This window comes from Rhinoraja longicauda, chromosome 11 (genome assembly GCF_053455715.1).
Source record: "Rhinoraja longicauda isolate Sanriku21f chromosome 11, sRhiLon1.1, whole genome shotgun sequence".
Lineage (NCBI taxonomy): Eukaryota > Metazoa > Chordata > Chondrichthyes > Rajiformes > Arhynchobatidae > Rhinoraja > Rhinoraja longicauda.
Genome location: NC_135963.1, coordinates 48,138,800 through 48,152,037, shown reverse-complemented (window position 1 = coordinate 48,152,037; position 13,238 = coordinate 48,138,800). Strand labels below are relative to the sequence as shown.

At 40.0% G+C, this 13,238-nt stretch overlaps 1 protein-coding gene across 1 annotated transcript in view; it reads left to right on the top strand.

Annotated features, from left to right (window-relative positions):
* Positions 1–13,238, top strand: part of hmcn1 (hemicentin 1) — a 365,295-nt gene that overhangs the window by 154,170 nt on the left and 197,887 nt on the right. The window contains exons 23-25 of the mRNA XM_078407604.1: positions 877–1,004; positions 6,329–6,601; positions 11,061–11,156. Coding sequence (XP_078263730.1) covers positions 877–1,004; positions 6,329–6,601; positions 11,061–11,156 — 497 coding nt within the window. The remainder of the gene's footprint in view (positions 1–876; positions 1,005–6,328; positions 6,602–11,060; positions 11,157–13,238) is intronic.

Here is a 13,238-nt window from a genome sequence, read left to right as displayed (position 1 = left end):
AGCTTAGGTTTTCGCAACATGGAAGAAGAACCAATCTACAACATGAGTTCTTAATGTTTAAACCTATTTCAAATAAAAAATGAAGTGACGTGGAGCTTTTGCAACATTTTTGTAAATGTTGATCACCAACAACAAGCTGTGCTTGATTTCTGTTATTTTAATTTCCTTGTTGTTCAGCTGCTTGCACGTTTTTTTTATTTCTCTAATTTCTTCCTGTGAAATTATGATTCTATAATTTTTATCATATGGGTAGCAAATCCTTCAGCTCACTAGATTACAAGCCTGACAATGCTTTGATTTACGATATTTTTACTTTGCGATGGTGCAAACAGCAGCGACCCGTGGCGAGCCGCAGCTCGCTTCCGGCCACGTGATCACGTGTATTAAATGCATTTCGACTTACGAAATTTTCGGTTTCCGATGGGTTTCTCGGAACATAACCCCATCGTAAGTTGAGGAGCACCTGTATTGTGATTGGAGTATAATCACTGGTTTCACCCCTCCTTTTCCCCCATGTTTCGTTGTCTTTCTTGTCCTTTCATTTTCAACTGTTCAGCAGGATGATGATGGAAATGTTGACCTGTCTACTTTTCCTGGGCACACTGAATGATATGTAATGCTTTTCCAAAATATTCTTGTTTACTTTTTGCATTGGATTACCAGTTTTAAAATAAAGAAACAAAAGAGAGTCTAGTAAAACTCCTTAAATGGAAAAGTGCAGTCATTACCAAAGAAAATGGGGCAGTAGATAGGATCTTAAATTGTTGAACTTAATTTTGGTCCCTGTCCCCTATCTATATTGAAATATTAAAAAAATATTTGTTTTACACTTTAGCCTAATGGTGATTTTCAATTGGAATATATTTTGTATTCTAGACACACTCATCTTTCCTCTGGATCACTGAAGATTATTGCAACCAGACTGTCAGATACTGGAATGTACTTTTGCGTTGCTACAAATATTGCTGGGAACATTACACAATACATTAGACTGAATGTCCATGGTATGTATCCATGCTGGTGCAGACCAGTAATAACACTAGTCGTTCTTTCACTGTTAAAAGTCTGAAGCTGAGGGATAATTCTCTCACACAACAACAAATCACAATTTAAGCCAGACCAGCTCAATGAGCTTTAATATTTTGTTATTGCTCACAGAGGATTGGCATACATTTACACTTCTCCTATAAAACACATGGTTCAATCAGCATTGGATAAGTCACACACAACATGGGCAGAAACTCAAAACTTGCTAATTTCTTTATTTGACCTGAGAATCAATTTATTCAAAATTTCCCACGCCTATCTGTTTGTGCCTTGTTGTAGTGTATGGACGTTTGCACTCCACTCTCATTTCTATAATGAATTAATCGTTTTAAACATCTTGAAATTAATTTTTGAATTTAATTATAATCTAGGTAGATAATTATATCTATTGTATCTGCATTTAGAATGGCTTCCAGGCGCAGAAGAGATTGCACATCCAATTTTAAATTTTAGATAAGAGTTAATGTGATGGATAATGATTGGAGAAAGGAGAATGGGAATAAATAGTTGAGGAGCAGAGACAAGTGGGCTGCTGTGGATACAGCTGTTCACAATCTATGTTAATCATTTGAATAAGGGAATCGGGTGTGATATATTCAAGTTTGCTGATGATACAAAATTAGATAATATTATGGATTATGAAGAGAATGTAGAGAGACATCAGGGAGATTTTTACGAGGATGTTGCCAGGACTAGAGGGTGTGAGCTATAGGGAGAGGTTGAGTAGGCTGGTTTCTATTCCATGGAGCGCAGGAGGATGAGGGGAGATCTGATAGAGGGATACAAAATGATGAGAGGAATAGATCGGGTAGATGCAGTCTTTTGCCCAGAGTAGGGGAATCGAGGACCAGAGCGCATGGGTTCAAGGTGAAGGGGAAAAGATTTAATAGGAATCCGAGGGGTAACTTTTTCACATAAAGGGTGGTGGGTGTATGGAACAAGCTGCCAGAGGAGGTAGTAGTAGCTGGAACTATCCCATCGTTTAAGAAACAGTTAGACAGGTACATGGATAGGACAGGTTTGGAGGGATATGGACCAAGCGCAAGCAAGTGGGACTAGCGTAGCTGGGACATTGTTGGCTGGTGTGGGCGAGTTGGGCCGAAGGGCCTGTTTCCACACTGTATCACTCTATGACTATATAGACAGGCTAAGTGAATGAGCAAAGACATGGTGGATGGAATATACAGAGGAAATTGTGAGGCATCCATTTTGATAGAAAAACACCAAAAGATGATTTTTTTTTTAATGGCGAAAGCTTTAAAAGTGTTGGTGGTCAGAAGGTCTTCGGGTGGCCTTGTAAACAGCACGATCTCTAAATTAAAAACAAAATTAATTAAAATTTAAAAGCACTAAAATTATGAAGCATACAGATTAGCAACAAATATGAGACATTTTCAGAAAAGAATAACATTCATGTACTGTGACAATCTCGCCTCGTTCCGCAAACATCTTCAACTGTCCTATGTTACTTCAAATCATCATGTAACAAACTTCCCTGTTTATAATCCGTAGTTTCAAAAAATTCTTACAATTTATTTTCTTCATGACCAAAACTAACCCTGTAATATGTTTTATCTTTTATTTAACAAGACCTTCCTCTATTGCAATTGTACTAAAATTGAAAAGTATAGAAATAAGCCTGGATTAGTAGTGCCCTATACCCTGACTTGTTATTGAATAAGCCTCTTCTTAGAGTTTCACCTTTTGTCCTGCAGTGCTCTAAATGAGTCTCTGAAACATTGCAGGGATTGTACCCACAGGGTAGAACGATCCTGATCAAAGCTAGGGTTAAGGAAGGTCAGCCTTTCTTTAATAAATGATTGTCAAGAACAGTGTGTACCATTTAAATTTGTAGCATGCCAGAGATGTGATTCACATGGTTTAAGATGAACAGTATAAAAATGCCAATAAATACCATAATTATGATGAAAGTCACCCACATCTCATTTTCTTAGAAAAGAAGCCTAACAATATTCTATGACAGAATATTTCCTAATGCTTGTTTTCAAATATTCACCATCCTTTTGTTTTCAAATATTCACCATCCTTTTAAGATTGCTAAGAGTACTGTTAACAGAAATAACAGTTGCAGCTTTAGAAATGTATTTTTGGGACCAGCTTCTAAAGCGATTTGAAATGAAGTTTGGGAGCACGGTTATAAATAGAACATTTTCAAGTGATGAAATAATATAGAAGTTATTGAAAGTAGATTACTTTTTGCAGAAGTCATTATATTGTATGTACAGGATCTTGAGACCCTATATTTGTTGGACATGATATATTTTTAAAGCAGTCCAGATGTTCAATTCCTTTTCAGGTTTTGTGGACCAAATTCCAGACTTTGCAGGCAGCAACAAAGGAACAGTGTTCACATTCACTGCGCTGACAGAGAATTTGGGGTTTCACAAATGGGGAGTTTAAGAAAAAGAATGGCTTTTTACCATAAGAATCTCCACTGGGATGTGTCGGCTGTGCTTTCTTGTGTGGTGCTTCAGGCACCAATTTGCCCCCAGTTTTGTTTATTTGTGACGAGGGGCTCTTTGGAAAAATTAACACTACTTGGCAGACTGTTCAGTGCAGAAGCATTTGACAGAGACAAATTGATAACACCAATTCTCATGTAAAGTATTTTTGACAGTAACATCGCCAAAATGGGTGCAATAATATAATTAATGCCCTGTGTTATGGGTTGTCTCATCCCTTCTTATGCCTGCACCAGGTTGCTGCTGCTGGCACCAGGAACACATAGACATCTCCTGCAAAGCAGAAGAATGCCTGAATGCCTTACAAAGTGTTTGGGTCATTTGTCAGTGAGTGGTGTGCAGATATTGTGAGATGTAGGTGTCAAAACTGGAATGGAAGAAGATATGAGATGCAGTAGAACCAAGGATCTATTTGATAGAAATTGTTGTTAAATGCGCGATGTCTGTTGCCGAATAATGTGTGAGGCTAATGGTGCTGCTGTGGCATGAATTTGCTGTTTTCACTGACCTTAATCATACTTGTAAAGTTGTGAAACATTTTGCAGCACTGCATGTGTCCTTGGAGCTTGACATCTGGGGATGGTCCAGGGTGACCTCTATCCTCTGTAACTTGATTATTGGATTGTCTAGAGGATTTACTGGGCCCTGAAATTAGAGGGCCTCTTCTCCTCCTCCTTCTCCATGTGAAGGTATCCAGAATTGAATGAAGCAGTTGATTTGTCCACTCTCTGCCATGACTTAATGCCATGACATAGCTAATGAGATGCTCCGTTTTAAGATGCATACGAAAGATTTCAGTCAGAGCTGTCTACTTTCAATGAATTCAGATCCTGCGACTATGGATTCTGGAAATAACAAGTGTTGTTAGCTCTATCGGGACATGTAATCTGCATGGTTTTAAGAGAATACTAGAATGATTACAGCACAGAAGGCTATTCGGTTTTTTGTGCCAGCTCTCTACACAAACAATTCACCAATTCCATCCCCTGATACCAATCTTGCCATTTTTTTCTTCACCTAATGTTTATCTCATTCTCCCTTGAAGGCCAGAATAGAAGTTTTTCCACCACATCTGCAGACAGCGCATTCCAAAGGATGCATAATTGTTTCTCCTTGTGTCACTCTTAATTCTATCCCCCTTTACGTTAGACCTGTAACATTTAGTCCACAACCCCTCCACCAAAGGGCGCAACCTCCTACTGCCCATTCTGTTCAGACCCCTCATTATTTCATGTACTTCTATCAGATATTCTGACAGCCTCTCTAATCTGCTCTTGTAACATTCTCATAAATCTTTTCTGGACCCTCTAAAGCCGTTACATCTTATAATATGAAAACCAGAATTGAGCGCAATACGTACTCCAATTGCGGCCAGATCAGAAAAGCAAATCAAACGCAAGAAAAATTAAAAAACCTCTTTAGATTTTAGACTTTAGAGATGCAACGTGGAAGTAGGCCCTCGTCCCACTGAGTCCACACCGACCAGCGATAACCCCGTACATGAGCTCCATCCCACACAGTAGGGACAGTCTACAATGTTCAGAAGCCAAGTAACTTACAAACCTGTACATCTTCGGAGTGTGAGAGGAAACCGGAGCGCCTGGAGAAAACCTACACAGTCACAGGGAGAATGTACAAACTCCATACAGACAGCACTCATAGTGAGGATCGAACCCGGGTCTCTGGTGCTGTAAGAATGAAACTCTGATGTTGTGCCACTGTGCTACCCTAAACACCTTTTAGTTATGTCTGTAGAATTACATGTGCAAGCTCAGAGAGTATGCTAATATAAAATGTCATGTTACACCATTAAATAGTCACTTTTTTTCCTGTTACTGGTGTATTTATTAGCCATGTATCCCACCTTGATGCTCTTACATTGATTCGAGTGCCAAGTCTAACAACAAGGACTGTTAATCAAAGAATCTGTGAAGGAACAATTACCTCAAATAACAAATTCCAGTTTAAATGAACTTGTGCACATGGTGGAAGTGCAGTCTTGTCACCCCAGCATTAACAGCCAGTGTTTTTTGCCTCACATTACACCTATCACAAACCCAAATAATTACATTTTGTCAGTAAAAGTTGTTCGAAGCAAACCAAGGTCTCAAAGTCTAAGAAATATGGTTTTCAGGGTATACTGTTTTTTTGTAGTAATGGCCTTAAAAAAAAAAAGTGAGCGATCTCAAAGAAGATGCTGCCTGGTAAGTAGAGAAATATACCAATGATTTAGTGATGGGGACCAAAATGTAATTGTTAGTTTATGCAAAGCTGATGGTGGAGAGTATTTCCACATCGGTCGGTAGAGGCCGGTCTGTGATGGTGTTGGTGGGTGGGGAGAGGGTGGAGATTGGTGGTGGTTAGTGGTGGATTTGTTTCTGATATGAAGCTAAATGTCTCTTCCTGTGAGGTAATTTTTAGTTACATTCATGGTATCAATACACTCACAAAAAGATGTTACTGTCATAAAGAGTGCAGTCCTGGCATTCCTAAAATTAGAACTTCTTTGCAGAAAGCAGTACTTTAAACTCAACTCCATGCTACATGCTTTTATCTTGAGTGAATTAGGCAAAAGTTGTGCAACAGAGTAATGCTGATGAATACTGGTGTTAATGGAAGTGAACATGGGGAGAATTGGATATATTTTGTATCGCATGTTCCTGCTGTGGGGAATTACCTGCAAGCAAATCATATAGGACAAACTTAATTTTGTCTCATATGGTTATGATGAGAATTTGAAGTGAAATGCTGAGAGATGGCGATTCTATCTGAAAATTGTGCTGTCTGCTGTTTTTTAGTTCCTCCAAGAATTCAGTCTGGACCCCGCATTATGAAAGTCCAGTCTGGGCACAGGATCGACATCCCCTGCAATGCACAGGGTGTGCCAACTCCAACCATAACCTGGTATAAAGGAGGGAGAAGCATTCACTTCAATAAGGAGCAGTACCGTGTGAATGTAGAAGGAACGCTGACCATTAAGCGGGTCCAACTCAGTGATGATGGACCTTATACGTGTGTCGCCAAGAATGTGGCTGGTCAACATGAAGTAAATACAACTCTACAGGTTCACGGTACGTATTTAGAAACATAGAAAAATAGCTGTAGGAGTTAATCTAGTTTTTTGAGGATGTGATGCAGGTGTTCAATGAGGGGAGGGCAGTGGATGTTATCTACATGGATTTTAGTATCGTATTTGTTAAAGTTCCCCATGGTAGGCTGATCCAGAAGATTAAGATGCACTGGATGCATGATGACTTGGTCGTACTGATTCAGAACTGGCTTACTCATAGAAGGCAAAGAGTTAAAAACATAGAAAAAAGGTGCAGGAGTAGACCCTTCGAGCCAGCATTCAATATGATCATGGCTGATCATCTAAAATCAATAACCCGTTCCTGCTTTTTCCCCATATCCCTTGATTCCTTTAGCCCTAAGAGCTAAATCTAACACTCTCTTGAAAACATCCAGTGAATTGGCCTCCACTGCCTTCTGTAGCAGATAATTCCACAGATTCACAACTCTCTGGGTGAAGATGTTTTTCCTCATCTCAGTCCTAAACGGCCTACGCCCTTATTCTTAAAAGGTAAACCCTGGTTCTGGACTCCTCCAACATGGGGAACATTTTTCCTGCATCAGAATGGAGATAGACAATATTGATTGTGAAAGATAGAGGTTTAATAAACAAGCCTGGAAGGTTTGATGAATGAGTTGAGGGGAAACAAGGATTGAGAAAAAGGAAACAAAGCTTTTTGACAGGGCTCAGTTGTTTGTGCTTTGATGCTGAGATTCTGAGGATATACGCAATCAACTGAGGGCAGAGATGGACATGTGATCATTACAGAAACATGGTCTAAAGATGGGTCAACACTTAACAATCGAGGACATATTCCACAAGCCAGGACCTGCAATCTCCGACCAATAAATTAGATTGTACAGAGAGATTAAATATGTACTCGTATCATAAACTGTCAGCTGAACCTTGCGTGAGGTATAACCTGCAGCGTTTGTGGCTGTGCACACAAATTCCCCAGTCTCTCTGCCACTTGGTGAAGAGATCAACAAACTGCCATCGGATTCAATGCTGACGTTCCTCAAATGCTGGCTAATGAGTTCACCATTCTGTAAAAGAAGGTGCAAATCATTTGCAGAAAATGGATCCTTTTGCTTTTAATGATTCTGATTCTGCGCAACACGGGACTGTTATTTGAGATCACATTTCAAGGTTTCAAGGTCAGTTTATTGTCACATTGACCAATTAAGGTACAGTGAAATTTGAGTTACCATGCAGCCACACTAAGTGAAAAGCAACAAGACACACAACCACATAAAAGTTAACATAAACATCCATCACAGTGGATTCCACATTCCTCACTGTGATGGAAGGCAATAAAATTCAATCTCTGCATTGTAATCATTAATGGTGTGAAATTAACTTTTCACTTAAAAAATATATTTATAAAAATTCTATAATTTACAGGAATATGTTTTAATCAGGTACAAGGGAGGGCAGCGGAGCAAGAAGGGATCGGAGAGCATTTAGTCCAGGTGTGTGGTAGTGTGAACAATCACCAGGGACGACAGGTTAAAGGAAAGGTTATCATTGAGCAAAATGGGCGGCATGGTGGCACAGCGGTAGAGTTACTGCCTGACAGTGAATGCAGCGCCGCAGACCCGTGTTCGATCCTGTCTAAGGGTGCTGTCTGTACGGAGTATGTACGTTCTCCCCGTGACCTGCGTGGGTTTTCTCCGAGATCTTCAGTTTCCTCCCACCCTCCAAAGACGTACAGGTATGTAGGTTAATTGGCTTGGTAAATGTAAAAATTCTCCCTAGTGTGTGTAGGATAGTGTTAATATGTGGGGATCGGGGACCAATGATCAGCGCGGATCCGGTGGGCCGATGGGCCTGTTTCCGCGCTGTATCGCTAAACTAAACTAAGATGAAATCCTTGACTCGCCAATAGCATTAGCTGAGGGTGAACTGCAACCCTCTCGTTAAGTTCCGCTTCAATGTTCAGGCCTCTACTGTGGAGAAGATGTTTGCACAAGTCATGTCAATTGAGCTTCATATTGCACTGAAGGTGACTGTGCATGCCCAGTGGCCTGCAGGGATGGAACTCACAGCCAGAAAAGATCCAGATCAATTTTCCATCCATCAGGGGAATTTTAATAACATTTTTCTTATATACCTCATAAAACTTTGTGCAATGTGATAAAATTCCTAGGCCCCTATGTTTTCAATAAAAATGTCACCAATGCAGTTAAAAAAATAGTGGTCCATTTGTGGTAATATTTATGTTGGCATTGCTTACTTTTTAAAGGGAACCCTGAGTAATATATATGCTGGCCAAACCAATAGAGCCTTCAATCGACAAGAACTAGACTTCGGCAAGCCAGTGGATACCAACAATTTACACATAAGACACTCTACACCTCAGTGGATAGTATTCAACTCACTCCCTCTGGAATGTGGAACATTTTGCTGTGCATATCTTCAACAGTGGGACAACAATATCAGTTTTTCATGCTTTAGGAGGTAGCTCCCCTGCCCTCCCTTGTAGACTCCACCCCAACATTTCCTCAGCCCTCACCCCCCCCCCCCCCCACTACTAAAACTTGAGTTGACACATCATGGACCTTGCCACCAGTGCCACCACCTCAAGCAAACATAATCCTCATCTCACTCCTCACCCACTTTCCCCAATCCAATTTGCCCTCTTGCAGTCTTGCATGCTTTCTTGCAAGGCTTTCTCCATTCTCCCACTCTTTTCTGCTCCCCAACCCACTCTCTCAAACCTTTCTCCATGATCTCCAATTTCCACAATGCCAGGAGATCAGAGCCAAAAATACTTTTGTGCATGTATCTGTGGTCTAGGGCCTCCTCAATGCAAAGGATTACAGGCATTGAAGAAATGCTACACTAGAATTTTTGCTCTTCAGAAGGAGGCTATTTATTTTGGCTGTCAATGTTCTAACATGATCTAATATGTGGTTATGTAGAAACCTCATGTGAAAACAGAGTCTGGTTACAGCCCTTTTCATCTTCAATTTCTGTTCTATAGTTAGCAATTCCCTTCTCACTAATTAGATTTTCTCTATTCACCGGATAATTCAGTGAACACATTGTCCTTGACATGATTGAATGAATCAGAGTAAAACCAACCCAAGTCAGGTCCACTGAGAAAGGGATTAGAGGAGAGGGATCAGATGATGTTGGAATGATGAACTAAAATGGGCATAGATTTGGATGATGAAGCACCATCCAGAAAATGTCCAATAAAAGGAACCAGGGTAGGGCAAGGATGTTGGTGATGATGGGTTGAAAATGAGGGGACAAATATCTGAGGTTATGAAACTATTTACAATGAAGGAGTGGAGTTGTTGCCCCAAGTCGAGTGCTTTCAGCATGTGTGTATGCAAATACATGAGAACCAGCTTTGGTGCTCGATATTTCAGTGTTTTTTAAAATTTTTATTAATTTTATTTAAATTTTAACAAAACACATACATGTTACAGCTCATCGTACCCAATGATACCTACATTATAAATTCGATTATACATTGTAAATTTGATTATACATGTATTGTTCTGTATTATCTCCCCACCCACAACCCCCCTCCCCCCCACCCCCCAACACTGTGGCTGTAAGGAAACAACTCTACCTTTGTGCTGCCAAGTATATTCTTTGATACTTCCCCCAGATACTACCATTCACTTCCTGGGGCAATTTACAGTGCCGAATTAATCTATCAACCGTCTGTCTTTGGATGTTGTCATTGGATGTTTTCACTTGTTGAGTGCAGTTCTTCCCTATGCAAAATGCAATTGCAATCACAATGCAAAATTGGATTTTTTACTTCAACATTCTGAAACGTTTAATAGATTTGAAAGCTCGATGAACTGGAGATGATGTTTTGGTGACATTGAGGTCTTCTCCGTTGCATTGTTTAAGATTTTCTCTGCCCGGCGGGGGCTTCAATGTCGGGAGCCACGACCGCCCCGACGTGGCAACTTCAACAGCCTGACCGCGGGAGAAGACGGCAGGGGAAGAGAAAATAAATTCTGACCTTCCATCACAGTGAGGAAGGGACTGGAGGAGACTCACTGTGATGGATGTTTCTTTTTGTTTGGTGTTGGTTTATGATTGTGTGTGTTATTGCTTATTTTTATTGCTTATTTTTATTGGTCTTATTGTTGAACTGTGGGTAATTTTTCATTTCACTGCGTATTTATGGTGTATGTGACAAATAAATTGACTATTGACTATTGACTAATACTAGACTACTTGACACTTTGGATCGGAAATCTGATGCACTGGATCAAATAGGCTATTTTGGAGATGATCAGAAGGGAGAAATGAAGCAGGATTATCTTCGGATTGCTGGTTATTCTAAATGTTGATGGTGATTTTGCAAGACCAGTGAAGACTCGAGTGAAGGATGGCTAAACCAGTTCTGAGTCTTTCATGCACTGCTTTTAGCCTTGTGGACATGATGAACTGAGTGGTCTGTTGATATTATTTCCATTGTATTGTAGAACCTCCTACTGTTGAAGACCCAGGACCTCCATATAACACTCCTTTCCAAGAGAGATTGGCAAACCAGCGTATTGCATTCCCGTGCCCAGCCAAAGGTATGAATGGGAAATGTATTTATACTACATTTTATAACCCATTGAATCATGTACAGGTGCTCCTCAACTTACCATGGGGTTATGTTCTGAGATACCCGTCGTAAACTGAAAATATTGTCAGTTGAAATGCATTTAAAACACCTGGTCACGTGGCCGGAAGCGAGCTGTGGCTCGCTACGGGTCGCTGCCGTTTGCACCATCGCAAAGTCAAAATATTGCAAGTCGAAGCATCGTAAGCCGGGGAGCACCTGTATATTGCATTCTACGTAAATATGTTTTGTGCTTTTACTGGCTTTACAGCATCACCTTCAAATACCCAGTTTATTCATTGGAGGTAGGAAAATAATGGAATTCCTTTAGCTACAGAATTGAAAACTGGTGAAGTTACTCACCACATTCAAAACATCACTGAAGTCTCACCTGTTCAGCACTGCCTTCAACCACTGAAGGTCACCTCACCTTCTGTCTCCATTCTCTGTTCGTTTACTTATTTATCTATTTATTCACTTCTCTATGTTCTAGAAATCCCTGTAAAGCGTCTTTGAGTGTTTGAAAAGCGCTATATAAATGTAATGCATTATTATTATTATTATTAAAGCTGTAAAGAAACGTTGGTTAGATCACAAACAGACTGTCTGGTCACTATATGGAAAGTGTGCAGGGAACATTTATAAATTAGCTCACAAAAATGTGAGTGAATTAAGGATAAACAGATGTCCCTCTTTTACGAAACAAAGCCTGAGAATTTACCTAACAAAGATGTTTAAAATGACATCATGTTTTAGTTTTAGTTTTAGAGATACAGCGCAGAAAAAGGCCCTTCGGCCCACCGAGTCCGCACTGACCAGCGATCCCCGCACATTAACACCATCCTAACACACTGGGGCCAATCTACATTTATACCAAGCCAATTAATCTACAAACCTGTACGTCTTTGGAGTGTGGGAGGAAACTGTGGATCTGGGAGAAAACCCACGCGGTCACATGGAAAATGTACAAACTCTGTACAGACAGCACCCATTGTCAGGATTAAACCCGGGGCTCCGGCGCTGTAAGCGCTGAAAGGCAGCAACTCTACCGCTGCACCACCCAGAGTAAACGGAGTAAATACAGAGAAAATGTTTTCAATCATGGGAAGAATATGGATAGATGTCCCATTTTGCTACGTACACATAGAAATGCAGTAGGAAACTTAGAAGAAAACATCTCACCTAAAACGTGGTGAGACCTGAAACTCACTACATAGAGAAAGGAGAAAGGAATGGAATTAAAGAGATTGAGGATTTATACTGATATCTTTTGAGGAAGAACAATGGAAAAATTGTGAGCATTATTTTGGCATACTCACCTGTTTCTGTGCAGCATATCCGACAGCCTCATGATATCCAATGTGACAAGGATAATAATTAGTATTTTTCTTTGAGCCTATATTATCATTTTTCATCTCACATTAGGCCTTTTCTATGAATGACTTTGACTTGAATGAGTTAAGGATACATTTATGTTCTTTTGAGTTGTTTTATTTCATTATATGCTCTTGATATTGTTTGTAAAGTAAGGAGAATGCTAGTCCTTGGGAACACATAATTCAGTGCATCATTCACACCCCACTGTACGTGTGGACAGACGCTATAATATCAAATTGTGCTGCACGTCTTCTGGGAGATACTTCACACTGTGTTTCAGATGGTTCTCTCAGAAATGGTGTGAACTCTGCCCCATATTATCCTGGATGATGTACATGCTGCACTTCATATGCTACCATCCTGACTGCTAGCAACAGGTTTGCAAAATATCTTGGGACATTGTAGACTCATTATTTGATATAGTTTCATGTGGATTGATATGTAACACAATTCTTGAATAGAAGATGGCTGGAAGGTTGTTTTTATTGAAAGATTGATTCATATTTTTTAATCAGAAATGTTGGTTTTATCCACCGGGGGAATGTTACAAATTAATGCAGGGGTAGAGGTTATGAACTCGATTCCAAGTAATTTTCAGCAGCAATCATGATTCATAGTGAGCCAATAGTCATAGTTCACCCATTAATAGGCAGGAAGGATCAGTAATTCAAAAGTT